At 41.6% G+C, this 19,876-nt stretch overlaps 1 protein-coding gene across 1 annotated transcript; it reads left to right on the forward strand.

Annotated features, from left to right (window-relative positions):
- Positions 1-4,385: 4,385 nt before the first annotated feature.
- Positions 4,386-14,586, forward strand: gpr37l1 (G protein-coupled receptor 37 like 1). Its single transcript, XM_003220573.3, has 2 exons — positions 4,386-5,500; positions 13,201-14,586. The coding sequence occupies exons 1-2, from the start codon at positions 4,730-4,732 to the stop codon at positions 14,008-14,010; spliced, it is 1,581 nt and encodes a 526-aa protein (XP_003220621.1). The 5' UTR covers positions 4,386-4,729; the 3' UTR covers positions 14,011-14,586.
- The last annotated feature ends 5,290 nt before the right edge of the window (positions 14,587-19,876 follow it).

Here is a 19,876-nt window from a genome sequence, read left to right on the forward strand (position 1 = left end):
CCCAACTGCGATCAATTAGAATTGCAATTTGGACTCATGATTTGGCTTAGGTTTGTTAGTAACATGGCATGCTGGCTGGATGCCTTTATCTTCTACAGCTACACCTGATACGTTACTTGCCATTCTCCAAGATTTCCTTTGTGCAACATGCTGCTGTTGTCATTACAGAAATTCCATGACACATTCATCTGTTGTGTAACCTTTGTGAAATAGAGTTAAAAATAGCTCTTCTCTGCCTTACAGGAAATCACCCACATAACATTGCACAATCATTAGGTCCTTATCGGTGGAGCTTGTTCCATAAAGAGATCAAATGTCAATAAGAAAAAGCTGAAAGTGCTACTTTGAAAACTATTCCTTGCAGCTTCAAAGCAAACATCAAACAATTTTGCATGTATACCAGAAATTAGCCTTAATGGGACTTCAAATGGCACAGCATTCCCATTGTCACCCCCACCCACACAATCCCCCCATTTTTGGAGGGATTAGAAATCTTGTGCTGAAATGGCTATAGTATGCCTCACTTATAAACTTCCACAACCAAAATTGGGGATGATGTTGGCTGCTTAGTGACAAAGCAACCTTAGAAATAACCTGACTCATAAAAACAACCTAAGAGTGCCACATGCATTTTGTCTGTGCTTTATATGGAGCTTTCTGAGGCTCAAACCCTGGTGCTAACTGCAATTAGACTAGACTCTTTGAATAAACGGGATTTATATAAGTTTCAATACAAAATTCAGCAATTGATCTCATGGCTGTCTATATTTTTTCAAAAGAAGAGTCACGTGATCCTTGTACCTAACCCTAGTCAACAGCATTTTGATTAGGCAACAGCAACCTTAAGTTTCCAAAGGTAGTCCCTGTGTTACAGTAGTCTTAACTGGGATGTAATCATGGCATGTGTCACTGTAGCTAAATCTGACTTCTCAAGGATTGCGAACAACCAGCACACTAGTTTGAAGTTGACTAACTGAAGTTAACTTGATGGTAGTTTACAACTACTACTACAACAACAACAGTCAGCCTACATCTGTGTTGCTGCAATCTTAATGGCATCGGAATGGAATATTCTCTTGTACAAGAATGTGTGTGTGTTTTAAGAATAATGCAAATCTTACTGTCATAAAGAGACTGATTCACACTATTAGACATATTTGTTTTCATTTATGTTATTGAGAAATCAGACCCCCAAATTATGAATTATTGTCTGTGGCTCCATTGAGATATACAGCTAGCACACATTGAGTTTTTCCTTGCCTGCTAGTAATCTTTCATTAATTTCATTGGAATGTTGCTCCACAACACCCAGGACTACTGGAGACAACTCCACAATTACCACAATCCCTTAAAAATGCCTTCACACACCTAACAATGAAGCAAAACCAGTGATAACAGAAGTTGCCTAATGCCCTCTTTTGCCCTCCTCCTATGAACCTATTCAGGTTGGCTAACACTCATTGCTATTAATTGTTTCACCAGTATGGACCATTGTCCCCCCTACACTGGGGAAACTTCCCATCATTAGCATCCATTACCTCAAACCCATCCACATCCTTTCCTTCACATACCCCATGAGAGGCAGAACCAGTAATGGCCACAAAATCTCAAACTGGGCAATTACAATTTATTAAATTCCTTCCAAAACTAGAGGCCAATCGGCAACAATGATAGATGGCACATCCCAGCCAACCAGCCTGCAGATCTAATCCTGCCATGACCTGAACCTGAACCTGTCAAAACTTAGGGCAGGAAAAATCCTTTGTTACAAACTGCTGACAAAGTGCTATAGATATTTCTGTATGCATGCATTGAAGCATGTCAGTGCTTTGGAGTGCTTTCTCTACTGACATCCTCTCTGGCCATTGAGAATTAACCTCTGTGTTTGCCTTCTACCCATCTATGTCTCATTCAGCCTTCTGGGAAGCTAGACACTTCAGGCCCTCAAACCCACGATTTAGCAGAACTGAAATCACACAACATTTACAAGAATTGGTCCCTTATAAACAATATTTTCACAATAGTTAGCTGTAAAAAGAGGTGTTATTTCCTAGTAATTGCTTAATAGCTTGTCCATGCTGACACTTGAATTTTCAATTTCCATCAACACTCTGGAAGAAATAACTGGTATACCTGTTAAGATCTTTCATCTTGTTTTTGTGAACATAAGGAATGAAACAGGAGTAACTGAAAATGATTATTAGAAATCTAAAGCAGAGTGGGGAAATGCAGATTCTTGCACCTCTGAGATGTTTTGTGGCTCACAGAGATTAAAAAACAAATGTTTACTCACCCAACCATTTAAAAGGGTGAGCTTTTTTGGAATACAAATGCTCCCAGTGCCATTGAGAGTGGCCCATGGCAACATCACAGTAGCATCAAAGTTCTCTTACTGGTACATTGATATTATGAATTGGAGTTCATTAACATTCCTTGACTGCATTGACAGGAAACAGCTTTATGGTAATAAACCTATAATGTATTGGAGATAACACTGTTACAGCCACACTCCCTTTCTCAGTCCACAAAGTAAATGAATGGCCTTGTTAAGACAGATTAGAAGCTCTTCATTTCCAGTACAACTCCATATTTCCTTGGTTTTGTTCAATTAGGATAATACAGCCACTTTTCTATGGTCCTGTACTGCTTTTTGGAAAGCTGTAAAATAGCTGACCCCAACCTGATTCCATTCAGATGTTTTGGACTACATCCCAGTATTCTTGACCATTGACCATGTTGGCACAAGCTAATGGGAACTGAGGCCCAAAACATCCGGAGAGTGCTGTCCTGTGGAAGGCATTGGAGAAGGGAGGAAGTGAAAGAAAAAAGAATATTAACTCACTAATTTGTAGAGCAGGTATGTTGGTCTGTAACAGCAAAATAAGCCGTGTCTTATGAGACTGTAAAAAAACAGCATTTATGTATTTATTTACAATTTTCCTCTTTGTACAGGATTCAAAGTGGCTTATAATGAGATGTTCTATGAAAGCTTCTTCCAGTTAAGCCACCAAAAGTACCAGGTGGGTTGAGCAAATTAAAAATTCATCACAGTAAAGATGATTGACAGAACCTGAGGAAATTACTTTTGAACTTCAACTCCCAGAATTCTCTGGCTACCATGGTCATGGTGAGTCAGAAAGATCAGTATGAGCAGGCAAATATGAACAGGGCAAATTGGCCATTAACCAGGGACAATTCTCAATTTAGTTGCTTGAATTTGTCCCCCTTCCCTCCAGTTTTTCAGCTCTGCATATTTACTATATGGATGTAATAGTAAAATATGCAAACTAGAAATTAATGAGTACAGTAGACCTGCTGTAAGCACATTGAATGCAGTTTCATCCATAGGCAAAGAGCTTTGAATACCAAAGATTTGTTCTGGAGGATCTAAAAAATATCTTTTCTAGGCCTCCAACATGGTTTATGGCCAACTTCTGCTGGAATTTCTGCCTGATGTTGACCATAGAATTGCACTGGAGGCATAGAAAGATCACTTCTCTAGGTATTTCCTAGGTCCCCCAGAGTAATTGAGATGTGCTTCTGCTAGCAGCCTGAAGCATTATTCATTTCAGGTAAGAAAAATAGGGTTCCGTGTTACATGAACATTGTATTACACAAAGGGTCCTGGAACAGATCGCTCATGCCATACATGTCTCTATTGTATAGACATGCAAAGGTTGTGAGATAACAAACAGGAAGCACACATCTTATTTTGAGTAGAATTGGAAGTCTTCCACTCACTGTGTTTTTAAAGGGAAGTGTAGCATCTTTTTTGTCACTGCCACTACACTGTTGAAATGCAGTGAGATATCAATAGCCTCAATAGTAGGCAAGTGTGAGCTCATACCACCACTAAAGAGTGCATTGATCCAGGTCCCCAATATGCTTGATATGCCTATCAGAATGCATCATGTGAATAGGTATCCACCAGCAGCCTGCTGCATGAAACGACAACTTGGAAACATTACTTCTTTAGATTATAACTCTCGCAAAAATTCTCACTGGCACAGGGATTCAGGAAGTTTTGCAACACAAAGAAGTAACTTTCCCCAGTTCTGCGTGAACAAATGATACCGCTACTTGGTTGTGTCCCTTGGTACTTCTGATTAAATTTATTCTTTACTTCGGGCACTTTCATAGGCATTTTTTTCAAGGCCAGCAATATAACAAATAAGTACATTGGAAGCAAAATTGTACCACGACCTATGAAGAATTTGCTAGTAGTTTGGCTTAGTCTCAGGGGGGCACTGCCAAGGAGAAGCTGTTTGTTTCTGAGTCAAACAGCCTTTTTCTCTCTGAAGTAATACCACCAAAAGAATTGGGAAGGGGCATCTATTGCTGAGACAGGTGGTTTATTTCTCCCAGGGTTTCTTCTTCTCACTCATGCAACGCTGGGGGTTTTGATCTTTTCACAGCAGCCTGTCGCTATTGTGGCCTGGCCACCAGGGGGCCTGTGGCCCGACAAAGGATAAGTGGAATAAATTACTGGGAAGAACAGTTTTTTATTCTGTTTAAAGATCTAAGGGAATACAGAACAGTAGTGAAGCTGGCAGAGGCAGACCAAAGAGGCCTTCCGTCTTGGTTCCAACTCCCACCCCTCCCTCCCTTGCTGCCCTCTGAATATCTCCAGTTGAAGTGTGGGAATTTTTCTTTTCTTTTCCCTTCTCACAGCTTGCAGGGCCACCTCCGCTTCCCTTTGTGAATTTTTCCTCTCTGGGCAGAAGGAAGGATGTCTTTGCTTCGGACTGTTATACTTTTTCTGACTTTCCTGAAGCCTCTAGAGACGTCGGTAAAGGAAGGCGCTGCTGCTCCATTTCTTCAGGAGCCTCCTACGTCCTCCAGGAGGGCAGAAAGAGCTGGAGACATTCACTCAACAAGGCGCATCACCCCCAAAGATGCATTGCTGGAGACCCTGGGAGAATTCGGCAGGGTGAGAAGGTCAGGATCCCTGGTCAACTATAGGGGGTGGCCTTTCTCCAAAGACCAACTGAAATGGGGAAGGATGCGGAGGGGCACTGAGGATGAAGATTCCCAGCCATACATTCCAGGAGTAAAAGTGGAGTTTCCTCGGCCTGGTAACTCAGGCAGCTTCCAACCAACCAAGGTACAGTCCAGCACAGACCCATCTGAATACCAGCCCCAAAGAAGCCCAGCAGTTCACGGAGCCACAGAACCACAAGACAACAGGACTGTGGCTCTAGGAAAGCGCCCTCAGATCCAGAACCCTCTGTATCCAGTCACCGAAAGCTCTTACAGCGCATATGCCGTCATGTTCCTGTCCTTAATTGTCTTTGCTGTGGGTATCATCGGGAACCTCTCTGTGATGTGCATCGTCTGGCACAACTACTATATGAAAAGTGCCTGGAACTCCATTTTGGCCAGCCTTGCCTTCTGGGACTTCCTCATCCTCTTCTTCTGTCTGCCAGTGATCATCTTCAATGAAATTACCAAGAAGAGACTGCTGGGAAGTATCTCCTGTCGCATTGTGCCTTTCATGGAGGTAAGCTATGCCTCTGTTGTTCCTATTTGTGTTGCATGCTACTATATGCCATTTGAGCTTGGGCTGATCCCTTTGCATTGCCACTTAGCCATGTTTATGCCTCCTGTGAAGATGTGTTCTTCATCCTTACCAAGAATGAAAAAAAGCAGATTGACGCCACGCAGTGAGTGGGCAAACCCAGCACAGCTGGCCTTCCAGAATACCAGGATGCCTATTTTTTTTTTTTTCATGTCAGGAGCGACTTGAGAAACTGCAATCGCTTCTGGTGTGAGAGAATTGGCCGTCTGCAAGGACGTTGCCGAGGGGATGCCCAGATGTTTTTGATATTTTTACCATTCTTGTGGGAGGTTTCTCTCATGTCCCTACACAGAGCTCATCTGCGCTCTCCCCGAGTTGGATTCAAACCGGCAACCTTCAAGTCAGCAACCCAACCTTCAAGTCATCAGTCCTGCCAGAACAAGGATTTAATCCATTGTGCCATCGGGGGCTCCTTAGGATGCCTATGAAAAAGGGCCTATGTGTCTTCCGTGTTATGAAGAATGTAATATCGCAGATAGTATTATCAATTTATCGTTATCTATGCACATCTGATCTGTGTTATTTTTCTGGGAATCATGCAGCTCTGCAGATTTGATAAACTGCAATTCTGTGAAGCCCTAGTTGACACAGTTGACAATAAGGAAAGCTGTTTTGCTTTATGATTGGTCATTGGAAAGGCTTAAATCACAAATCTGATTTCTGTGATACAGATCTCCTGCAGTGGAAGAGAACCTAGATTAAACATTAAGATTATACATTCATCTCAACCTCTAGTTTGAACATCAGCAGTCATGTCTATACTGGGGGTGGAAATCATGTAGTCCTCCAAATTTTGTTGGATTGCAAGCTTCAGTATCCCCAGCCACCATAGCCGATGGTAAGGAATGCTGGGAGTTGCAGTCCAATAATATCTAGATGGTTACATAATTCCAGTCTGGAAGAAAACAATATTCAAATTTAAAACAAATAAGAAAATAAAGAGGCCACGTTCCCCATCACAATGAATTGATGGATATATAGCTAATTCTTGGTACAAGTTAGTACAAGCAAAATCTTATCCCCTTGGGAAGATGTCAGAAAATAAATAAAATATATAACACAAAAACTCCCTTTAATCAGTGAGGGATGAACCCTTCCTGGAGGCTGACAATCAAAAGCTGTACTCAAGTTATACATTTTTGCAAATATCTAATCTCAAGTATTAAAGGAGTTGAGCAAATTTTCTTGTAGGACAAGAATCCTGTTGGGTCAGTAAACTGACTTAACTGTGTGCATGTAGGTTACAGCAGCAGTGGTGTGGGAACCCTTCTGGCACAATGATCATGAAGAAAACAGGGTACTACCGTGTTTCCCCGAAAATAAGACAGTGTCTTATATTAATTTTTGCTCCCAAAGATGCGCTATGTCTTATTTTCAGGGGAATGTCTTATTTTTCCATGAATAAGAATTCACATTTATTGTTGAACAAAAAATGAACATTTATTATATACTGTACAGTCAAACTGTGAATCCTATCAATAATTTCTTGTTACTACCATTATTTCCATGTACAACACTCTATGGTACGTACATTCACCGATCCTGCATGCTCTGGTGTTCTGTTTGTCGGGCATGCTTCCAAACAAAAACTTTGCTAGGTCTTACTTTTGGGGAAGGCCTTATATTTAGCAATTCAGCAAAACTTCTTCTAGGTCTTATTTTCTGGGGATGTCTTATTTTAGGGGAAACAGGGTAGAGAAATAAGATGCTTAGTAGGAAGCCAATTTTGTCTGCCGTCTCACACCATCACTGTGAGATGCTGGAAAACCTGCAGCTGCTGGTGTAGGGCAGCAACAGGAATTCTGACTATTAACAGACCATAGATAACATGAGCAAACTATGAGAAAATATTATTATTCTTAGAATAATACTCAGGGCTATGAAGTGTGGTGGAGTAAACAGCCTGGCAGCTGGTCTGTTTTTGTGTTTTTAACAGAGGTTTGGAATGCAGAAAAAAGCACAGATGTTTGGGCTACAAAACTCCTCAATCCTTCAGCAAACATGGACACGAGGTAGTTATCCTGTGCAGCACTTCGGAAGATAATTTCACCAAGTTCTGGAAATAACTCAAGCTTTTCAAGACCTGAGAAAAACATGACGACACTTTAAGTGCTGTTATTAAAGGATTTGACTAGCCGGATCAATTCAGAATCTGAGAACTATTCCCTCAGATTCCCATTATTTTTTTTCTGTGGGCAGAAACCTATGCTTTTAACTGTCATGTAAAAAAACAGAAATTCAGGAATTTCAAGGAAATTTCACTACCGCATTGAATCAACATGTTGGGAAGTGCTTCTCAACTGTCTGCTTGTCACACCCACTTTTAAAGGAACAGAAAATAAACAGGGGCAGACCAATCTTTTTTTAATGATCTTGGAAACTTTTTCACTCTGCCCAAGCATTGCAAAAAATATTTCAAGTAGTATAAAGCACTTTTAAAAGATGTAAAAAGTCAATTGTTGTAGGCATATGTAGGATTTTGTCTCAAGGTAGAATCTCAAGGTAGACCCAGGTGATTCTGCATATTGCTGAGCTGATATGAACTTTTATTAATTAACAAATTTATAAATTAATTTCAATGGGTGTAAGTTGAAACCCGAGATTCACCCAGTGTGTAATGACAGCCTAGCTTCTCATCATTACAGGTGTTGTTAACTAAGGCTCCTTCTACACTGTCTTATAAAATCCAGATTACTATATCTGCTTTGAACTGGATTATATGGCAGTGTAGACTCATATAATCCAGTTCAAAGTGGATAATGTGGATTATCTGCTTTGATAAACTGGATTATATGGCAGTGTAGAACGGTCCTAACAGAACCAAAAGTTTAATGGAATATGTCTCCTTTTGCACTTGAGTCAGGTCTGTGAACAGGCAAATTGCATCTGCCAAAAAATACTCTGAATGTATTTCAAGTTGAGATGGGAATTATGTACCCTATGGGCCTCTTACAGCTTTCTGGGGATGTTTAATATTTCCCTTCAGGATCCCATTTGTTGTTGTGTCCCTTACTGTTGTTTCCAACTTACAGAGATCCTAAGATAAACCCTATCACAGGGTTTTCTGGGTCAAAGGCTCACCCAAGGACACCAGTGGTTTTCAATTGCTGAGAGGAGAATCAAACCATGGTCTCCAGAGTTGTAGTCCAACACTCAAACCAGTACACCACATTGGCTTCTATTCGCCACTAGCACTCCAAAACAAAGGGAAGTGATTTTCAGGGAGACCAAACTGAGCCAGCTGCATTGGCTTCCATGGCACAAAAGTGGGAGCAGATTGACTTAAGGAAGTGTTCAAAATGTTCAACTAAAGCAGTGGTTCTCAACCTGTGGGTTCCCAGGTGTTTTGGCCTACAACTCCCAGAAATCCCAGCTGGAACAGTTTACCAGCTGTTAGGATTTTTGGGAGTTAAAGGCCAAAAACATCTGGGGATCCACAGGTTGAGAATCACAGAACGAAAGGATGAATCCTATATATACTTAGCTGGCACAAAGGCCCTTTGAATGCAATGGTAGGACTGAACATAGAATGAACTACACAGGCTTTATTTCCAATGTGGATGGGAACAGTCCTATAGTATCTATGTCTTACAGTAAATCTGGATTTAAGCATACACAGCTGGGACAACCACATATTGCTTCACTGCTTTTATCTCCTCTTCTCCCTTTTGTTGTTTCCTCTGGGAGGGAGTTGTCAGGCAACTGTTTGTTGTACCTGACAATATCTATAGGGCCATAAGTTCCCCATTCTCCCCTTAAGCACTATGCACAGTGGTGGTACAAAAACATATCCAAATTAGTGGTTATGGTAATGATGACAATAATGTTTCTGATTGCACAAATGGAGCACTAGAATCAGCTGTGCACAAGAGATAACTGCAGTACTTGGCTGGTTATTTCCTGGGAGTTTAAGTGTACATGGTGTTTTTTCAGAGTAGCAGTATTTTGAAAGTTGGCAGATGCTGGGTTTGGATGCAACTGCACGTTTGTAAGCTTTGTTTATCAGTTTTTTTGTGTGGCATGTGTAATACGGCTGTTCAGACTTGGTCTTTTGCATGTGTTAGTTACCCCCACCCACCCAATCATATAGTGTAATAATAGATCTTTGCTTGCTTGAAGAGAACGTGCCACTTCAGCTGCCAACTACTCTGCTCTTCTCTTCTGAGTTTCCAATTCAAGGCAAGATGAGAGCAGTGCAGGTGGTAGAACATCTGTGAGTGATTCAAAGCTTGGCTGTAGGAATAGCTCAGTGCATGGAAGAGGCAGAAAAGACAATGGCTTTGTTTGCCAGGATCACTGGCTACTGGGCCAGGCAAGAGCTTGCTGTAGAAAAACAGAGAAATACTGTCATGGGTCAAGGACTTATTCATGCAATCATAGAACCTATCACTCCCAGAGGATGCCACTGTATAGTCAGAAAAAATGTCTGCCTGAGAATCAAAACGTTGTACACTTTAGCTCAATGGTTCCAAACCCTTTTTGATCAGGGCCCACTTGACCGGGGACCACTCTCCGACATTTGTACCAAAACGGTTACAAATCAGTTTTTGATCAAATTTAAATTTGGTTTGGTTACTTGGGGTGCTTATTCAGAATATTGCATTGGATAGACCACATTTTATTTATTTATTTATTTATTTACAGCATTTATATTCCGCCCTTCTCACCCCGAAGGGGACTCACATTACACATATAGGCAAACATTCAATGCCTTTTTTAACATAGAACAAAGACAAACAAACATAGGCTCCGAGCCAGGCCTCGAACTCATGACCTCCTGGTCAGAGTGATTCATTGCAGTGATTGATTGCAGCTGCTCTCCAGCCTGCGCCACAGCCTGACCACATCAGCTCTAGTTTCTGAAACAAAATATATGCCATCCAGTAGTTGCCATCTGCTAGCCCACAGAAACTATATTTAATAATCTAGACCTGATGTGGTCTATCCAGTGCAATGATCAGGTCTGCTGAAAGGGGTAGAAATAAATAAAATAAAATAAAGAAGAAGGAGGTTCACGTACCGGATTTTTGTTCTTGCGGCCCACTGCTGGGCCACGGGCCACAGGTTGAGAACCACTGCTTTAGCTGGTTGCTCAGTACACTCTATTTTTAAAGCTGTATATATATATCCCATATCATATCGGAAGTTAAAATTGATCTTAGTTTCGATCAAAAGCCTTGCCCCCTGACACCCCCCCCCTTTTTTTAAAGTGAGTTTATTTCTTGACTTGCACAGAGTTGTGAGGGATAGGTTGAAAGCCTGCCACTGCATCAGCTTCAGCCAAAAGTGACAGCGATGATGCTTATTCACAGGTCTGCCCTATTTCTGCATAAAGTGGGGAGGGATATCTACTGTATATATTTATGTATAAGTCAGCCTCATGTATGTCGAAGACAGTTTTCGAGGCCTGAATTATTAATTTCGATGACCCATGGAAAAGTTATGTGTTGTTTTGCATAGCGGGAAAGCACCAATCACTGTCACAATCTTCCCTCCAGAAGAGGTGTAGATCAGGGCATTGCTTCAGCAAATAAGAATTCACCACCCCACCATTAAAATTTTCCTTCAGTCCACTCATTTCTAGTATTGTAGTAGCTTAAAACTTCAGTTGAACACTTAGAAATATAGTTTAGACATCTAAAGATAAAGAGAAGGCAAGATTACCAAGAAAATGCAAACATAGCAAATATAAGAATTTTAGGTATGAACACTTTTCAATGTGCTACTCTGCTGTGATACAAATTTGAGGTCTGAAGGAACTTTTCATTGGGGGTGCAGCATTCATGCTAGGAAGGCAATAACTTATATATACAGTTATATCCCTGTTATAGCCCTCTAACATTTGCCCTCCCTTTCTTGGCTTCTGAACATCATGGGTCAACCGACTGAACAAGTAGTATGCAAAGCAGCATTACGCAGCCCTATCATTAGGCAAAGTGGGGCAGCAGCAGCAGCAATGTGTTGGAGGGCAGAGTTGTGTACATTCTGTGAAGTCTGTTGTTGCCAGATGTGGTAGAAGACCATATCCCATAATCATTGTTGACATACCATAATCTTTCACCTCAAAATGCCCTGGGCTGGCCTTTATGCTCATCCCACAAGCATCTCTAGACTCCTAAAGGTATCTCAGAGAAAAGTGTGGGCATTGTAAGTATTAGCTGAATTTTTTGTATATCTCCAGATTAAGATTATATTGGGAGAGCATTTACCCATTTCTTTAAAAAGCACTGTGAGAAGCAGATCTTAGAAGCACAAACTGTAGCCTGGAAGTGCTCTGTTAATTGTAGGGTTGGCTCCAGTTAAAAGGACATAGAAAAATTTTGTAGAAAGTATGCCTCTCTTCCCAATTTCCGATGTTTCTTGCACTCAATGAATGTCCCTTGTTCCCTTCAGAAGTGAGCGGGTGCCTGCAATTAGGGCCCTGAGCCTTTGGGTAATCTGTAGTCCAAATGGGGCGTTGTGTTTCCTGAGGCGAAGGGAAAGCAGTGTTTGTAATAGAGAATGCTGCTGGGGGGGGGGGGGGGGCAGGCCAAGTGATATTTATTCATGTGGTTCATTGTGTTTCAAACCCACCCAGTCTTTGGCATTTTCTGCTGCACACTTTGCCCTCTTCCTTTTTGGCAAACAGGGATGTTTTCCTAGGGCTCTGAATGCAGCGGAAATTTACAAGGACTGGTTGGGGACATCAACAAACCTACTTGAACTCATTTGGTGCTCAGAGAGCGGATGCATTATGGTAGGAAGAAGCAGAATGGTAGGGGTGGTTTGTTTAAAGGGGTTTTCAGAACCAAAGATTGTTAGGGAGAACTTAATAAGGGCCTGGGAATCTCTTCTGCACTACAAGTGTGTCCCTACTCTCCACCCGCAATTAAGTACTAATTGGTTTTGGTAAGTACAGTGGGCCTTTGGTATCCACAGGGGTTTGTTTCAAGAATCCCCATGGATACCAACATCTCAAATGCCCAAATTCCATTATTTACAATGCCATAATAAAATAGTGACATATAAAATGGCAAAATCAAGGTTTGTCTTTTGGGTAGGGGTAGGGTGCTGATTTTTGTTGTTTTGGGGAATATTTTCAAGCCATGGATGGTTGAAACTCTGGATGACGAATCCATGGTAACGGAGGGCCAGCTGTATGAATCAGTGAGGTCTGATCCACATGATATAGAATGAGATGATAGGAGTCCTCGAGTGGTACCACTACAGGTGGAGGATAATTTAATGTTTCTCCAGCTATTCAATAATAAATTGTGTAAGTAGAAAAGAAGTGCATCAAGAAGTAAGATTCATCTTAATCCTTTGCTTGTTATTCTAGTTTGATTTGAAAGAAAGTTTAAGCAAAGGTGTATTTTAAAGTGTGACTTGCTCACTGACTGGTGCAGTGGACACGTTTTGTTGCATGTGTCAGGTGAGGCCTCAGTCTGGTTTCCTGGAAGATATTTAGAGCTGGCAAAAAGTAGAGGCAGGGCTCACAAGACAGCCTCTCTGAAACTACACTAGATATTTTAATTGAGTAATCTATTTACCTGAACATGTTTCTCTTACATTTAAACCAAACAGGCCTTTTTGGCCAGCTAAACTGCACTAGACAACAGCCTGTTTCTGTTCTTTGCTTCTAGGTATCGTCCTTGGGAGTGACCACCTTCAGCCTCTGTGCTTTGGGCATTGACAGATTCCATGCAGCTACCAGTCCTCAAGCCAAACTCCGACCCATTGAACATTGTCACTCCATCATTGCCAAGCTCGCTGTTATCTGGGTGGGTTCCATGACCCTTTCTACACCAGAAATCCTCCTCTGGCAGTTGGCACAGGACACCTCTCCAACCTCTGGCATAGTGACTGACTATTGCACCATGAAGCCTTCACAAGATCTGCCTGAATCAATTTATTCTTTGGTCCTCACTTACCAGAATGCCAGGATGTGGTGGTACTTTGGATGCTACTTCTGCCTACCCATCCTCTTCACTGTCAGTTGTCAGCTGGTCACCAGAAGGATCAGCAGCACAGACAAGACTGATTGCCGGGGTAATAAGCATGGGCAGTGTGAGAACCAACTCAATTGCACAGTGATTGGCCTGACAGTCATCTATGCTCTTTGCACAATTCCAGAGAATGTCAGCAACATTGTTGTGGCCTACCTGTCCCCTGATATGTCTAAGCAGACGCTGGACCTGCTAAGTCTCGTCAACCAGTTCTTCTTGTTCTTCAAGTGCTCAGTTACTCCTGTGCTGCTGCTGTGCCTCTGCAAACCCCTGGGCCAGGCCTTCATGGACTGCTGCTGCTGCTGTTGCGAGGAGTGTGGTCAGGAAGCTGTATCCAGTGAGGGTGGCTCAGATGGCAAGCTGAAAACAGAAATGTCCTCCTCCATCTTCTTTGACAAGCCTCGAGAGTCACCTCCTCCTGTGGGGGCCATTGGCACCCCTTGCTAAGCTCAATCATCCTTTGGGGGGAGCATTAGCAATTTTTTACCAGCTTCTCCCAAGACCAAATGTTTTTTTCTCTTTTAGCATGAATTGGTCAAGTGGCTGGACAGTGGAGGTAGGAGTTGGTGTCATCACCTATTTGCTATTCCAACAAGAGAGACTTAATGACAAGACCTCAGAGACAGCTCTCTTCTCTGCTGAACAGCTATGAAAGCTGAAAAGGTCTCCTAGACCAACTCCAACCCAATCCTGGGCATGATGAGAAGGGATGATGCCCAAAGTGAGAGAGGTGCAGAAAAAATATTAATTTTAGAATCATAGACTCATAGAGTTGGAAGAGAACACAAGGGCTATACAGTCAAATCTCCTGCCATGCAATTCCTCAAGAACAGAGATCATAGCATCTTGGACAGGACATAGTACACATTAACCCATTCCGCTCTTATTCAGGATCATACTTCCTCTTCTCTACTCCAGCCCAAGAGAGACTACATCATATACAAGATATAAGCACTACCCTAGCCTCAATAAACCAATACATTAGGTGGAAAATAAACATCTCCTGTGGCACATATCTTTCAATATGTTGTATAGTGGCTAGTTGGTTTATAAACTTCTTCCAGTACCCCAAAGTGGATTTACTCACTTGATGTGGTCTTTAAATGGAAGCACATCATTTCTTATTCTTCTCAAGGGGTGGTTTACTTGGAAAGAATATTATGTATCTTTGACATTGTGCTAAAGAGAACTGGAAACATCCTGGATATTTCATGACCTAATAGGTTATCTTCCACCTAGCTTCAATGCACTTAACCAAACTTCTGTTAACACCAATGGCTAATAGTAGCTTTGGATTGTTTTTTGATATGTTTTCCAGAACTATAGCACAGGAGGAGAGTTAGTTTAGTCTCTCCAGCTTGACACTCTTCAGATATGCTGGACTACAACTGTCATCATCCATTGACCATGCTGGCTGGTGGTGATTGAAATTGTACTCAGCACATCTAAAAAGCTTGGCCCAATGTCCCCCAGCCTTCTGCTTGTACAGCACAGGCCCTATCCTTCCCACAAAAGTTATTGTCCAGTTTTAAAACAATTTACACAGATATAAGTGATATGTTTAATGTCATATATGGTCTGAGCCTAGTGTTGTTCCCTGTTCCCCAGCCAAACAGCAGCTGCTCCTCTATTTGATGAGTTCACAGCCTAACAGTGATTCCACAGTGTAAATGATGGCTAGATGGATACAGTGTTTACAGTGTAAAGGATGGCTAGATGCTTCTGAATACCATGTTTTTTTATGAAAATAATGCCAGGGAGTGGATGGGTTCTCTCTCCAAGGTCATAAAAATTTGGAAAACACTGAATTATGTCTCCACCCAGTAACAAAAATAATTTAATTGCCATGATTTTGCAGTATCTTGAAAGCAAGAAATGCCTTCTGTTATATGCAAGCTCCAGTTCTCATGTGCATGCTGGAGATGCCCTCCCCCAGGAGCAAGACTGATCTAGGGGACACATACACAGAGCTCTCTTTGTTGGGTTCAAGCACCACCTGTGTCTAGGCTTTGACAAGGGGCAAGCTGTGGCTTGCCCATGAAGCCAGAATAGAACACTCTACAAAACCAGCATAGAATAGCTACAGAAGTCAAATGGTTGTCTGTTCAAAGCTCAAGCCAGGGGATCTCACTTCTGTGTCTGATGGCTTGAGATTTCCTGAACAGAAAGGCTCCCCCTTCATCACACCAATGAAAAGTAAGTGATTTGTCCAAATAGTGCAAATGCTAATACTATTGCAATGCCCTCCAAACTGGACACTGGTTTGGGGACAGTCATTTTACACACAGATGCTTAAACATATAGTCAGCCTCTCACATTGCCCATTTAAGTGGTAAAAAGGTGAATAATTTTTTTTTTACCTGAGAAGACATCTCTCTGGTAATTAATCCCTAGTTTCTTCAGTGTGACTCTATAGTCAACCTCCTGTGGAAATTGACTGCAGAGCTGGACTGGAGGACCTAGATAGACCATATTAATCAGATTGACAGAAGTTATATCTACAAATGTGGGGGGCTGGCTGTATACAATAACATCGGGGAAATTTGCATCGCAGTATATCCTTCTTACCTCATGTCAGCTTTGTGTGCTTCCCTGAACTCTTATGTTCCTGTTTCTTCCCTGCCTGTCTACCCCAGCTGTATTTTTATTTTAAAAATGTACATCAATACATGAAGGAACAATCACAGCATTCAGATGTGACAAGAACACCTTGTTCCGTGGCCACTCTAGGGGCAAAGAAGTCTATCTCCATCATATTATCATGCTCTGAGCACGGATTGTGCATTTGGCTCGCCTTTGCATAGTATGCATACTCCTGGGACCCATAACTAGCAGAGACTCTTTTAAGTGTCCACTTCACCTACATCTATGCAGATTCAACACATAACTGTCCAGCATTCAAACTCCTGGACTAACTTTACAGTTAGATAAAAGGAGGCAACTGCTTCAGATATGAGCTTTGTGAAATTAAATCCGAATGGTTTTTCACTCTTTTTCTTAAACTTCCGATCATAGGAAAATTTGTTTATGGGATATTCTATCCCTTACACTAAGGTTGAATATGTACTTTGGCCTAGGTGCATATGAGAAAATTTGCTGCTCTACCTCAGGCACCAAATATTTTTGGCTGGCCCTGTCAAACAGGAATTTGTACTTCCTGTACAGTATTAAGTGATTTCAAAAAATGCCTCTGTACTTCTCTACCCTTTTAGAATAGCCTCTGTGGCAGGATTCATTCATTCACATTCAATAACACCAGTTTACTATAATTTCGCCTCACCTCCAAGTGCCCACGTTTTCTCTTCTCCCAATATCTCAGGGTATTGGGATAACAAGAACCAGATGGTACTCCTGCAGAGAATAGCCTGAGGTCATGGTCCATGTGCAAGCAAGAAAACAGAAAGACCCAAGAGTTTATTTATCTATTTCACCTTGTTGAAAGGTTAGGTTTTTAACAGATTTGGTGATGCACAGACTGATTTCTCCAGGTTAACAAGTTAATCCACTGGGAGCAGAAAAGTGCTAAAAAAAAAGCTTATAGGCTTAAGATGCTTTGCTTTCCTTAGTAGAAAATAGTTATGGGGTTTCCAAATATACAGCAATTGAGATAATACAATAAAATCCCAAATACATGGTGATTGCTTATATTAGCCGGCTCCAAAAATACAAAATAAAAGCTGTAAAATAATACTAGCTTTCAAAAGTTAGGAAAAATCACAAAAAAGAAAAGTAGCAATGTCAGAGTCACTGGCCAACATCCTGTTTAAGATGTTGCTTAAGTTGGTGTTTAAAATGCTCTCAAAGAAGGGCTGATGCAGGAAAAGCCCCCCACCTTTTCTTGATTATGTAAGTCCCCTTCTTTTTGCTCCCTTTAGTTTTCTCTAGTTAGTAGATTGAAAGTGCTATTGCAAATGGGAAAGGTCTCAAAAGTAGATTTCAATTGAAGTAAATGGTGGCTGTTCTTTATAGATGCATATAACTAATGTCATTTGCTTTTAGGTACATTTAGATGTGCTCCATCAAATAAGGAAACCCTTAACCATGTAATGATGGCAATAGCTAGTCAACAGACTGTAACATGCACAAAGCAAGGCGCAACAAATCTGACTTAAGCAAAATGAGTGTTCAGGTTTCCCAAAAGTACTGGGAAATATTGTCTTGCAGGATATTAGGGCATATCCATATATGAGTGTCTCCATATCAAAAGCTGTCAGATAGCAAATTATATGAGTGGCTTCTAGACCACAGCTGTGATCACTCAAAGGTTGCACTGAGTTAGATAGCCCTGGTTTCAAATAGGATTCTCACGATAATACTAATCCATGATTTACAATGGCATCTCTCTCCCTCAACAAGTGAGTAGCATTAAGATGAACACCTTTTGAGAACATTACTTGGCTTCCACTATTCCTTGCATTCAGCTATCCCCCCCCCCCCCCGCCCCCAAACTGCTCTGGTAAAGCAAGAGACTCCCAGCTCGCTTCGTTTATTCCTCGCTTCCTTTGGATTGCACCCTCAGGAGCAATAAATGGCACCGAGAGAGGGAGGCAGTTGCTAGGGGACAGGATACAACAGGGGGGAAGAGATCAGTGAGGGCTTTGTGCAGGGAATGACGCCCACAGTTCCTTCTTGAGCCTGCTGCCATGGAGACAAAGCCTGTGTCTTTGTACAAAGAAAGTGATGTTTGGATTGCTGCCCCCATTAGCAAACAGGAGCAGTCCTGGGTAGGCACACTTGATATATCTCCCAAGGAACCATCGCTCACCAACAGACTAGGTAATGGCATTTTATCTCTTTCTGGACAGAGGACCATCCCGTTGCTCTTGAACTATTCATCACTTTGGATAAGACCTAAAGAAGGGGGGGTTTTTTGGGGGGGGGAGGGGTTTGGGGGGAAGGAGGAAGAGCTGTGAGGTCAGTGCTACGGGAGTCAGACCACTGCAAAATCATCCACAGCCACAACACCTACCCAGCTGGAGTGTGGGAAACAATGAATCCAGATAGCTTTAGCCAGATAGGTCACTGAAGTCAGAAAATGTAACTGTCACAAGGGAGCGAGAAAAATGTAATGCAGTGTTTGATATTGAGCAGTCACTTTTAGGGAATGCTTTTGATGGTATAGAATCTGATTCATCTTTTACACAACTCATGTTGCAAAAATTCTGAGAGCACTCTAAGACATGCACCCAGCCAGCATGGGGCATTGGTGGGATCTATTGGATTGACCTGTTCATTAAACATAAAGTGATTTTGCACTTTACAGCACATTCAAACATGTACGGGGAAATTGTTAGTGGCATGTGTGGAAACAGAGGGCCAAATTCCAAACATCTTTTAGGCTTATCAAATCCCAAAAATAAATTTTAAAACTCAATAGCCACAGGAATTTCTCCTCTATGCTTTTAAGAGTTGGCGTTTATACAGAAAACATTTTCATTGGGACATAATAGATGTTGTTGTCCACTCAGTTTAGAATATCTCTTTGGAAGCTGCTTTTCCCAGTTGCCTACCTTGGCTTCTGGTGAGGAAAGACTGATTCAACCATAGTCATCTTGCCTTAGGAGATATTTCACTGTCAATGGACTTACTGACATCTTTTCTGGTTAATGGAGAACCAAAAGTAAGTCAAAGGTTCTACACTTTGCTTTCAGCATATCTTGACCAACCTAATTTGATCCTGACTTCTGAGGTAAATGGCTGTCGACTTTGGGCTTCAACCTGTGCTCTTCCTGTTGCCTCAACTCTCTCTTCACTGAGTGGGCATAAGTAGCAGTCCTAGCAGTCAACCTCGATTCTACAGAAGCATCTAACATTTGGGATTTTAAAAAATCTATTGAGATGTTCCAAGCCACACAAAGAACAATATGAACAGCACTGTACTAGATTCTCACTAAATTAATGCCCCCTTCAGCTCCCATTATCCACCACTAGTATGGGGCTGATAAAAATGTAAACACATAAATAAAACATCAGGATGGGGAGAACTACATTAAGCAGAGCAATGGACTTTCATCTTGCAACCCATATAAAACATTAGCATATTTCAAGGGCCATAAAACTCATGTCAAACCGTGGCTGCAGAAACTGACTGCAGAAATAAACATTACAAACAGAAACAACAAATGCAGAATGCTGGTGGATTTTAAAAAATTTCTGGCCTTCCAGCTTATATACTGTCCATTTTGCTCTCTGATCTATGCTGTCATCAGTTAATAAGCACTTGCAGCACTATTGAAGCATCACTAATTTTTTTATGTCTGAAGAATATCTAGCACTTTTTTGGCAATTGACTGCACACGGTCCTTTCCTTATA

Source organism: Anolis carolinensis, chromosome 4 (genome assembly GCF_035594765.1).
Source record: "Anolis carolinensis isolate JA03-04 chromosome 4, rAnoCar3.1.pri, whole genome shotgun sequence".
Lineage (NCBI taxonomy): Eukaryota > Metazoa > Chordata > Lepidosauria > Squamata > Dactyloidae > Anolis > Anolis carolinensis.

Excerpts from the sequence above, each read along its gene's own strand:
- gpr37l1 (XM_003220573.3), top strand. The coding sequence starts at position 4,730 with ATGTCTTTGCTTCGGACTGTTATACTTTTTCTGACTTTCCTGAAGCCT. Across the intron at positions 5,501-13,200 it reads GCATTGTGCCTTTCATGGAG|GTATCGTCCTTGGGAGTGAC; the intron begins GTAAGCTATGCC and ends CTTTGCTTCTAG.